We start from the raw sequence: 12303 nt of genomic DNA on the forward strand, positions 1-12303 counted from the left end.
TCCAATACTCAGTGTTAAGGAGAAATAGGCAGAAGGCCCAAGAAGCTACTAGGGCACAGGAAATTCTCTTCAACTCTTAGTCTCAAAAACTCTGTCAAAACTGAGAATGTCATATAGCTATCTGCTGACTTGGTTTGAAGTCCAGTAGTCCATGTTTGTTTTGAAAAGCTTTCTAAGAGATCTTACTGCATTTTTGTGAAATAGCGGGGGTGCTAGAGCTGTACGGGTTTCAGGTTTACGAATTAAATAGTCAAAAGACAGGATGAAATGGGATGCAAGCTCACGTTTTCACATAAAATGCAGTAGATACCATGCTCATTTCACTTACTGAAATTTCAAGTGCTTTTTAATGTTAGTATAAGTGAAATATAGACTACTGTATTCTGAAACAGTAGGTAACACTTTTTTTTCCTTTGATTTGTGTTTGTTTTTTTTTTAATAGAATATTCAAATAAAAACTTTGGCAGATGATATGGTAAGGTCTTTGTAACATCTTAATTTGCAATGGTAACTCCACGCTGCATGCTATTTTACTTCAAATGTTGTGGACAATATAACATGTTCTTATAAGGATATTAAGCATTAGATTTCAGAAAATTGAGTTACTACTAAAGATCTTCATTTGTAACTTCAGTTGAAGACGAGTAATTAATGATAGCTGTTTGGAGAAGCTTCTTTAACCACATTGTAAATACTTTAGTAATACTGTAGATTACTGAAACTTATTCAACAGTTCAAGTGTTATTTCTCTTGACCTTTTTAATAGAAAGAATCGACAGTAGTTCTTCCACATTAGTTGCCACATGATTCAAGTGGAACCATTCTGGGTTATAAGTGCGTACTGTATGTCAAACAACATTTGTATTCAGTAGCACTAACTTCATAATACTGAATACTTTGAAACCTATTGCAAAGTATTTTTACAGGAACTTATTAAAATTGATTTCAGTAAAATTATAAACTTTTATTTTCTATATATAATAGTTAAGCCACATTGGCCACTTAGTTAATCACCACTTATATGTCTGGAATGAAGAAATTGTACCTAGTAATTGTGTAGAAGATTTATTTATGGATTTAAAGTGATTTCACCATTGCAATCTGATTAAAGAAATTTATTGTTAATAAGGTATAATTGAAACAGATCACAGTATGGTGAAATAGATCTTAAATGGCTTTTTTTGTCACTGCTGAATGGGCATTTTAATGTAAGTGAACATTAAGACTGCATTTGGTGTGTATTGGCTAATTTTGGATACTGCCTTTCAGGCATTTTGTCATATCTTTGGCCTTTTCAGTAGGCTGTGCCCTAATTTTAGTTTCAGAAACTGTAATGTAAACCATTCAAATAAGGAAAAAATGGGATTAAAGTAAAATTCTTGCCTTGTTAAAGATGTGAACAGTATCCTTGTAGGTAATGTGTTTCTGTCCGCAATTGTAAGACTTCTAAGGAAGAAGAAAACCCAAACCCAACCCCCCTCCCCTTAAAAACACAAACAGAAAAAAAATCCTCCAAAGAAATTCAAAGGGCGTGCAGCTTATCTAGGGATACTTTCCCTTCAAAAATGAAAGGTAGTGTTGTAAGATCTCAAACAACAGCAGCAAAACAAACCCAACAACAAAACAAACTAAGAAAAAGAAACAAAACAAAAAAAACCCAAACCCTTTCTTCCCCATATTCCACAACACTTGGTCAATTTTTTCCACCCTTGACTGGACTAAGCTAAAATGAATCCGAATTTCCTATGAATGAAATACTTCATTAAACTTTTCACACCTCACAGAGGTGGTTTAATGATCGAAAATATAAATTTTGGTTTAGATGTCTTTATAGAGATTGTAATAACTGCTGTGAGTGGTACTGGTAACCCTACATAAGCTGCTATTAAATGAAAGCACATCTTCATAAGGCTGTTCAGTGCCTGAAACAAATACACTAGTATTTGTTGATGCAGTTAGTTTACAAAAATTGCTATAGACATAATGTTCTCAAAATGAACATATATATATGTATATAGTTAAAGACTATTATTAAATAAAAAAACCCAACTCTATTGAGAATAGTTATATATTAATAATACAGTAATAAATGGCCTTATAAGGAAGGTGCTCTTGTTGGTTGTTTCCAATATTAACAAATTAACTGATTAAGCATGCTTTAAAAAAAAAAAAAAAAAAGGTGGGGGTTTGGTATAAGGCATAAAACAAGTCGGCCTTAACCCGTGAAATGTCATTGCAGACTGTGGTATGCTTTCACTAATGTTTGTTACGTGTATTTAACTATGGGTGGCTGCTTCTATGTGAGTAATCCATTACTGGCTTTTTAAAATTCTGCACTAATTTCAGGAGTCCATACTCAAAAACACTTCAAGGAATTGTGAATTATACTTGGAGCATTAATTCCTCTACAAACTTTATTTTACTTTAGCAGGATTTTTTTATAAGCCTGATGAACTTGTGAGTACCTCCTTCCCAACGCTGGCTTTTTCAGTTGTCCTCCAAAGACTTATAGCTCTTCAGGTGAAGGAACACTTGGACATTACCTTTGTGGTACCATATTTATTCACTATCAGGATAATTAGGGAGTAATATGAGAAGATGAACTCCAGATTTTGAAATGCTAAGAGTTTAACATAGATGGCATACTTTTGAAACTGTGAGACATAGTTTTGCATGTGATTTTTCATGAATTTACCTTAAATGTTGTTGTCTTTCTATGAAAAATAATCTCTGAATGTTAGAGTATTTTTACTTACAGTTCAGTTTGATTTTTAACTCTGCTGCTTGGATTAACTAAAAATGTGTGTATTACTGCCATGTAATTGGCTGCTTTCCTATATTTTTATTTCTACTTATTTTTGAACGGATGTCTCTGCAGCGTGACAGAATAACAAGCTTCAGAAAATCAGCAGTGAAAAAAGAGAAACCTCTCATTCAGCATCCTATTGACTCTCAGCCTTCTATAAGTGAAATCCCAATTGGCCAGGCACATACTGATGACCGTTGCACAAACTTATCTGAAAAAGAAGTTATGGATCTCTTTGAAAAAATGATGGTAAGATGATGTGCTACATTGTTTTATGAGGTTTTAATTTGTTTTCATGTTGGTATTTATTATGTAGTAGTGATTTTCATATGTTGTCATTTTGGAAATATTAACTACTTGGGAGTGCATAGCATAGGCCTGATAAGCCTGTCTAAATTGACATATAAACAATTGAGTAACTCATAGAGTGCTGGTGTTATATATGTTTAAATGACTTGGTCTACTTCTACAGAGAAAACAAAGGCAAAAAGCCAAAAATAAAAATCCTGAGCTGTTGATTGTGTCATTAAGATAACCTCTAATTAGTTGCAGTAATTGGGTACTGCTGTTGAAGGATAGTTTTGAATAGAATTAAGTAAATACCTTTGGAAAATAGTAATTTCCATTAATAAAATCTTAATGTATAGAAAGCTGAATTTTTGTATAGCCTTGAATATTTTCTATCTTAAGATCACTTGTCAAGGTGCTTAGTCACAAGCAAGCTTTTCTGTTAGTAATACAGAAACAAACTTTTGCGGTAGGTGTGTATTCTGCCATGCACACTGAAGTTGATACATCAAGTATCAGGAAATGCAATCTTTTGAGTATTGGTAGAAATACTGTTTTCTGTATCATTCTTTAAAATTGTTGTAAACTTCCATACAATCAGTATGGCCAAAGAACTGTCCTATTCCGTTGTGTAGCTCTACTCTGTTCAATGCAGTTGTGAATCTCTTTTGAAAAGTGGGATAAGTGTTAATACTTGTTTCATTTGCTTGTTAGATTAAAGGGTTAATTTTTAACTTTTCCAAGTAATACTAATTGAAGCAGACAATAGGTCTGTCTTGGAGACTAATAATTCTTTGAAAAAGCTATTAGCTAGTAAATTATTACAGTAACATTTACTGGTCTTAGTTGCTAATCTGAAGTTACCTTGACTTTTGATGGCAAGACTAGTCATGAATAGTAATGACTACATATTGTATGTAATCAGTTATGAAGTTGAAACAAACATCTTTAGATTTAATCTAGCAGAATATATGGACTTCTAGGTTTATTTTCAATACATCAGAACACATTTGCATCTGCTCCTGCCACAAGCTGTGTAATAATAGTCTTCTGATTAGATAGTGCAGGAATAGTGTCCATCATGATAAAATTTTATAAAAAACACAGGAACTTCACAAGAGTTAAAACTTACGTAATCAACTTGAAGTGTAGAATTTTTGTTTTGTCCTCTAGTTCTGTTTCTTGAGCCAAATTCCAGTAATGGTAACTATGCTTGATGAAATTACAGTTTTGGCTCAGTCTTGAAAGTAGTGAACACTTGAAGTGACAAAATTAAATGAGAAAATCGGATGGCTCAGAATTAAACAAACTGAAATATGATAAGCTGGAAGAAGTCACTTCTGTGTGTTCTTAAATGAACCAGTTGTTTAAGAAAAGGAGTATAAAGCCAGCAACTAATAAAAAGCATGAAATAGAATCTTGATGTTGTGTGGTATGTTTCTTTACAGGAAGACATGAATCTAAATGAAGAACGTAAAGCTCCTTTAAGAGATAAAGACTTGTCCACAAAACGTGAGATGGTTGCCCAGTACATTTCTGCAACTGCCAAATCTGTAAGTAGTCACCTCTCCAAGACAGAGGAAACTAAGAAGCTTAGCTTCATGAGTGCTATGCTTTTCAAGCTTGAAACTTTGCGTTTTTTTGGTCTAGGTTTATCTTCTAAGAGTGTTAGGGGGGAAAAAAAAGTTAAATCTGTACTTACTAATATTCTTTTAAATGCTTGCAGCTGTGTCTGAAGGGTTAGTTTCTATTCAGTTGTTGGGCAATGTAAAAAACTTTGATGCTTTCATGTAAACCATAAGAAATTGCAAATCCAATGATGTAGAGTAATGGATAGAACCTGAGCATATTTCCGTGGAATTCATCTTACGAATTTTTGGTACCAAAAGTTCTTGGAAGGGACAGCATGACTTTATGGTTTCAGTAATGACGTACATACTAGATGTACAATTTGCAGTGTTAGAAACAGGGAATCAAAATATTGAAAGTATTTAAAATTGAAGTAAAGCCAGTGTTTTAGCTTAATTTGAATATGTTGAGTACTGTAGCTGGCTTGAAGACTGCGTTAAATACTCTGCTAAGAATTGTTCTGAGAGTAAATAAAATGATTCCGTTAGTGAAAAGATGGTCTTAAAATGAGTTTCAAATTATATTTTGAGTAGGAAAACATATATTCAGACCTTTCATTCATGTTGATCATTCTCTGTACTTAAGTTGATTGATTAAACCTTAGTTGATGGATCCTTCATGCATAACTTTTGAAATCTCTCTTTTGGGGTGCCAGACATGTAAGAGAAGCACTGGATGCTTCAATATTTGTTGGGGTGAAGAAATACAGTTTCAAATAGTGAAAAACTGCAATTTATTTTCTGTAGTGGGACAAATAGTAGTGGGACTTTAGTTATAAAATACAACAGTAATGCTTTTTGTGTGTTAAAAATTGGCTATGGCAAATATAGTTCTTATGTAAAAGGAGAATATGCCACAAAAATTCGTGAATGTTGGATGAAACATATATATATACACACACACACACACACACACAGTGATTTCCCTACAAATAGATTTTTGTCCTCATTTGTGCCACTATTTGTTGTATAAAGAATTTTAAAGAAGCCAGTGGTGAATTCTGAGGAACTGAATGTATTACATTATTGGGGAGAAGCATGTGTGTGTGTGGGGGGGTAGCTTTGTGTATCCAAGGGGCAGTAGTATACTTCAAGTGATAAAACTTGCTATCAGCATAGTTCTTCAATAAAATTAAGTAATGCATATGCTTTTATTTGGAAATTAGGATGAATCACATCTCTTTTCACATATAAGTTATTGTGTCCAATAAAAGGTTACTGGAAATAAAGGCTGCGTGGAAAAATTGTTCAAATACGTAATGGCAGCACTGGTAGCAGTTCTACAGAGCTGAGTCTGCTAAATACAGATAACATTACATAATAATCTATTTCTTAGTGAAATAAACTGGCAAATAAGATTATGTTGGTGTCTGCCTAATGAATCTATAAGCATGGACTGCAAGCAGTATGGTTGACTTGTTTTTTTTTAACCTTTAAAATCAGCTCTGCAGAGTTAAATTGAAAAAAATTAAAACTATAATGACATGCAATTATTAAATGCAAATCCTTTGCATTAAACATTATAAACTTAAGTGAGGAAAAACTTGCATTATAATGTGAAAATGGAGATTTATGTTTCTGAGAGGAATGATGTTCCTGCGGGAGTTCATCTTAAACAAAATCTAGAGTCCTTTAGTCTGTCCTGGAAGGATTCCAGTGCTTAAAACGTGGTCTAGCTAAACATACAAGTTACTGAAGAATTATTCAAGCTTATGCAGTGAATATTATGAAATTTCCTGTTAATATACTTTGCCTAGACTATCTTTGGGAACTATTGATCATGTGTTGTAAGGTTTTTGTCTTCACTTGATGATCAATATTAAATTTTTCTTAGTAAGCAAAAATATTTTATTGTAGCAGTAGAAACCTTCACAATGGAAGCACTTGCCATTTTTTCCCAAAAAGTAGTTGGACGATGGTGATCTCTTATATATAGTGATATTGAAATGTAGCTGCCTCATGTACCATAATTTTGTAGCTGAGTAAGAAAAGCATGGCTACCATTGCACGTGTAACTGCTGTAAATTTTAACCAACTGCATAACTGCCACCATATGTGCTGCAGCATGGGACACTTAACAAAACTACAGATATTTTTGCCCCCCCCCCCCAATTCAAAAAATCTCCTTATACATGAATGTCCGCTTTGAACTTAAGTCAGCGCCAGTATGGATGTTTTATACACATGCAAAATGTTTTTTCTGACGGAAAAAGAGCTCGTATCAAAGTTTGTGTGCTTCAGTAAGTCCTCCTTGCAATTGAATCACAGCATTTGAATGGAATAATTTAAGGTTGTTCAGAAATATGAATGACCTTTCTGTAGCATGTTACCCTAATTTAGCCTTTTAATAGCTAGTTTCTTAACTGATTTAAAAAGTATAAATAGTGAAGCTCAATTGTAAAATGTTGATTGAGAACTTACCATAAAGCAAAACTTCATTTTCATTGTTGATTTTATCTTGTGTTTAGTTAAACTACTATTCTGCTTGGTTGAATTCAACTCTAACCAATTTTTACTGCATCATGAATTGTCAAACTCTTTCTTCAGGCCATCTTTGGGCTTGTCTTCCATGAAAATGCTGATCGCATTCAATAAGATCTTTCTTAAAATTTTCTACGTTTTTCTTTGGTCACAGATAATCATTCATCTGTCTTCCTTTTTTATGCTGAAAATACTTGGCCTTTTCTTCTGCTTAGAGCTCACAAAACACACTTAACAGTTGATGTGACTTTTCTTCCAGTTCATTTCATATTTGCTTTAGTTAGGGTTTTGAGCTCTCCCTGCTCATTTGAAAATATCGCTCTCATTTGCTGATGTTGTCTTAATCAAATTATTTTTAAATTTGGTGCTTCATTTTCTCTGCCTTGTGTGCCATCTGCAGCATGTTGACCATGCTTTTCTGAAACACTGTACTGTCGTCAGGGTTCTGAGTGAGAAAGAAACCTTGGTTTTCAGTGGATGAAAAAACCTTTCCTTTTCCTTGGGGGATGGAAGGATAGAAGCTAATAAGCTAGATGCTTTGGTGTGAAGTGATTATCTGTGCTTCTGATTCCTTCTACCGAAGAGAAAGATTGTTGTCCATGGAAATTATATTTGGGAAATGATGAAGGCTCAGAATTCTGTTTCAGAACTGAACTTGGTGACATGTCATACTGAATGAGTTGGACATTGGTGAGAGAAGAAGGTAGTAGATTGGGAAAAGAGATTGTCTGGTGATGACAGTCCATCTTGTGCTTCTAGAGGAAGCATGATCAGGAAGAGGAGAGAAGAGGTGATTGTGGAAGACTTGCAGGGACTTCTGTCTTCTGAAAGACTTCCTAAAAGAATAATGGAAGAGATAAGAGTAGAAAATGAAGCAGGTAGAGGCTGAACAGATATAATCAAATTCAAATCTCAACAAAATTGTACTGTCTGAGGTTCTTAATCAGATAAAAGTGGTTATTCAATAAACTGGCTGCTATCAGATTGCAGCAAATATCTGTCAAGGAAAGGCCTACAGTATTTTGGCAGAAGTCCATACTCCTGGTGTTCACAGGAACATGGTCATTTATGCAAAGTGACAGAGCAGGGCAGAGATGTGCTGCCTTTCTGCAGAGTTTCTTCTGCAGAAAGTCAACTTGTTCATGAATATGCAGAGATGCTGTTCCATGGTAAAAAAGAGACGATGTCATCCTGTAAATCATGGTTTAATTATCCATGTAATTAAAAGCATCCATACTGAGCAGTTGAAGAAAAACGCCACATGAGATTTTCTGAAATGCAAGTTAGATTTATAACTGTAGGCTATGTTTTTGATTATGAAAACTTAATTAAATTCAGTGATGACATCATATAAATAGATCAAAAGCTCGATAATAAATGCAGTTGTTACAAGGAAATCAGTATGTCATTAGTTTGTTCTGTGGTTTTCTCAGTGTCAAATATTTTATACATGACTGAAAATTTTAACGAAATGGCATATCTCTTAGTCTTTCAAGCTATGTATTTAGTTATTAGTTTGTAAATGTTTAAAATACTGATGACTCAGCAGTGGAACATAAGAATTTAAAATTATTTATCCTACAGTAGAACTACTGTTTTCCTATGGAGAAGCTGTAGCTCTTAAACAGTTTGATAAAATAATAAAAGAATGTAACTACTACTAATGATTAAACACTGAAAAATTTGTGTGTTGCTACATCCTACTAAGTACTTTGCTGTGTTTATTTATGTATTATTATTATCTTTTTTACACAATAACCTCTCTTGGCTGACCACTGCATGCAGATAGTCGGAAGTAAAGTTCCGGTGAGTATGAACATGATAGTTTTGTTTTTCCTTATGAATACACTTCCATTTTCAGAGATTAGGCTGGAATATTCTGGATTTTTATCTTGGATTTAAAAGTTCAGTGAGCATAACTGAATCCTTGTTTTATCAAAATACTTATCAATTACCTCAGTCATGTTTATCTTACTAGTATAAGATCATTGATTGTACTTTTGAGGGATGTGTTTTTAAGTTTTCAGGAATCTGTTTCTAAATACTTCAGATTAACTGAGAACTCATCTGTTCATCGTGAGCAACAAATATAATTTAGACCTATCTTGCTTTTAAGTTATTGCCTTCAACAAAAACTTTAAATTTACAGTATTTGCCTTACTTCATTCTGTTGAGATGTGGATTTTTTTTTCTTTTAATGTTCTAGTTGTTAGCATTCATAGTTTATCATGGAAATGTCAGCTGTTGGATATCAGTGTGAGAATAAGATTAACATAGAGCATTCAGAAGGTCAATTAATAAGCATAAGATGAGATCGCTCACAGCACAACTTTTCTCTTAAGTGCTCCGCTACATTTTATGTTAAGTCACGGATGAGTTAGTGTTTGGTTAAGGGTTTTTTTGTTTGTTTTTAAAAAAAAACCCAACCAAATATTTGGGACTTAATTTGTTGGACGGAATTCAGCAAATTTTTGTTTCCTAGAAAAAGGTTTTTTTGGGGGGGATGATTACATATACATTTTAAACGCTATCTGAAAGCAAAGCTCTACTTTTTAATTATGGATGGACTTTATGTTTTTTATTGCAGCCAAAACAGGCTTTTCAGGTGCTGCAAGGTTTTCTACTTAGGGTGTATTCAGTACTTCCATTTTGTAGTAAAAAGAATAAAGAACAACCTATGACTTAAAACTGTCTGATCATTACCTCAGATGTACTTAAATATATAAGGATACAGCGCATAGGAATAAAGAAATTGCTGTTGGCTTTGCTTTATTCAGAGCGATCTTTGAACAGACTTTTCTGTCTCTATTCACCAGTACTTTTTTGTATGCAGTACTGGTTCGTATGCTGATTGAGAAAACACAGAAGCACAACGAAGGTATTTAAAAGTATTTGATTTTTGAGGGGAAAAATTAACTGTCCAAATCAGTACATTAAAACCAGGTTCAAATAATTCCTTCTGCCATGTAATATCCTTATGATATGAATTAGCCTGAACAACTGCTTTGTGAAGAGATTATTTTATAAAGGAAACTGGTATATGCAGAATGGGTAGTGGAGAAGCTCTGTAATATCTGTTTTCTTCCCCATGCCTTTTAATTCAGAGTCTGATGGAGAGCAAGAATAGTTACGCATTAAAAGCATGTTTTTGCACAGATAACTTGCAAAATAGTAAGAAGAAATGTCCCTCATAGAGTACGGCTTCTGCTTATTATTGCTCAAAGAATGCATGCATCTTGCTGTGCTTCTTCTCAGTATATGTTTTTTTAGGATTCATCGCTTTGGTGTTGATTGCATCTGCCGACATACGTAGTTATTTTCCTGAAGATTTACAGATTGACTGTGGTTAGGAAGGAGAAGTTTTTGGGCTGTTGATGCTAGTACTGTTAGATTGTAGTGACAATCGCAGGGAAGATGTTTGTCTGCTAATAGGGAGTTTAGAGCTTTAACTTAGTTGAGTTTTACTTGGGATTTCAAGCACTCGTGCCCACTTGGCACTTTAGCTGCCTGCAAGGTAACCTTTCCTTGCTTTTATAGACAATGGTAATTGCATTGAAATGACAACTGCACTGCTTCTGTTTATCTCTAAGTCATTAACGTAGACGTCTAAAGTAGGATTAGCTTGTTAGTTGTGTTTTGATTGGGTTGAATTAATATGTTTGGCTAATATCTAGAGAGTGAAGTGGATATGAACTACGTAAACTTCCACTTTCTAGTTCAGGAACTGATAGTGTGTTTCCTCATAGCTTGAACAAGGATACTGCTTTTCCAAGTCAAATGTGCAACAACTGGAGTATATGTTGTTTAAAAAAAAAATTGAAAATGCTTTTATTGCTTTCCTAAAAACAAATAAACCACCCCCACCTTCTCCAAACAACTTGTCTTATCTGACTTTGTTATTATACACTAATAAAAATATTGTGGTTTCTTTGCTTGAGATAGAAACAAGTAACTGGTACCAGCATAATTATTAAAGAAGTGGAAGCAATAACTTATATTTTCCCCCCACCGATGCCTAACTGAAGAGTTTTTGCATACTCTCTATTAATACAATTCTGTTTCTATCTAAACAGTGATTATTTTTTTTTCTAAATTATGGAACAGGTCTGGTGAATTGAAGTGCCCACCTGTGATATTGTGAGATTTCTATTCAATGTACTGGCTGCCAGCATTCTTACTGAAGGAAACACTGTCTCATTGAAGCAATATACTTGTAACTTCTTCAGCTGAACTTGGCTTCAGCTTAAGACCTAATGAGGTCTGAATTGTCTGGTGCCTCAAAGAGGAGTAATTTACACAGATTTTTCTGATCTTGTGCTTTACCTATTGCAGCACATCCATTTGGTTCAGGTGTGCTCCACATATCTTTACCACCAGGTAGATAGAATATCTGCTTATTCCCCATGGAGGGCAAAATACTTTTGCTTTCCCGTTTTGTTAGATACTGGTTCTCAAGCTTGTTTACAGACTTCTGGTGGCACATCCGGGTAGCGTATAAAGCTGTCCGTTTGCGAAGTCCCTTCTAATATTTACGAAGGCCCTGGGTGAGGAATTTCTTTGTCTAGGTCACAACTTTGAAATCACCTGGAGTCAAAGTAGAGTAAGATAAACTGACATAAAAATACCTAAAATATTTAATTGTTGCCTGGTGTTCTAAATATTAAAGAAAAGTTTGTGTAGAGAGAAAACTATGCTTGTTTACTTTTCACTATACCCTGCACTGTAAGGTGTCTGTCCTGTGTCTCTGTCGCTGTTGTCCCTTAAACCCTGAAATGTGTCCTACACGCAGATATGAATTGATTAGATTTACTTTCTTAATGGGAAAGCAAGCTAGGTTTTCTTTTATATACTTGTTATTTTTATGAGAGTTCTAGGAGTTCCCTTAAGCTTAGTTTTTCACTAAAACTTCATCGCTTCTAACTTTATAAGAGAAGAATTTTAAATGTGTGGTCCAGGCTTTTGTTTGAGTTGTCATGAATGAATAAGTCTATGCCTTAATTGTAATACTGTGAAGGTGACTGGTCATAAAGTAATTTCTAAGATTTTTTTGATCTTATGCATTGATTTAATCTCTGAAAGTTCTGGCGTGGGACCTAACAC

At 34.0% G+C, this 12303-nt stretch overlaps 1 protein-coding gene across 1 annotated transcript in view; it reads left to right on the forward strand.

Moving 5' to 3' along the window:
* The window catches only part of DIAPH2 (diaphanous related formin 2), a 245612-nt gene that overhangs the window by 20780 nt on the left and 212529 nt on the right, over positions 1 to 12303 (forward strand). Inside the window, exons 2-5 of the mRNA XM_075763093.1 lie at positions 443 to 475; positions 2879 to 3055; positions 4543 to 4647; positions 8989 to 9009. Of these exons, the coding sequence (XP_075619208.1) occupies positions 443 to 475; positions 2879 to 3055; positions 4543 to 4647; positions 8989 to 9009 (336 nt within the window). The remainder of the gene's footprint in view (positions 1 to 442; positions 476 to 2878; positions 3056 to 4542; positions 4648 to 8988; positions 9010 to 12303) is intronic.

Source organism: Balearica regulorum, chromosome 11 (genome assembly GCF_011004875.1).
Source record: "Balearica regulorum gibbericeps isolate bBalReg1 chromosome 11, bBalReg1.pri, whole genome shotgun sequence".
NCBI classification, from domain to species: Eukaryota; Metazoa; Chordata; class Aves; order Gruiformes; family Gruidae; genus Balearica; species Balearica regulorum.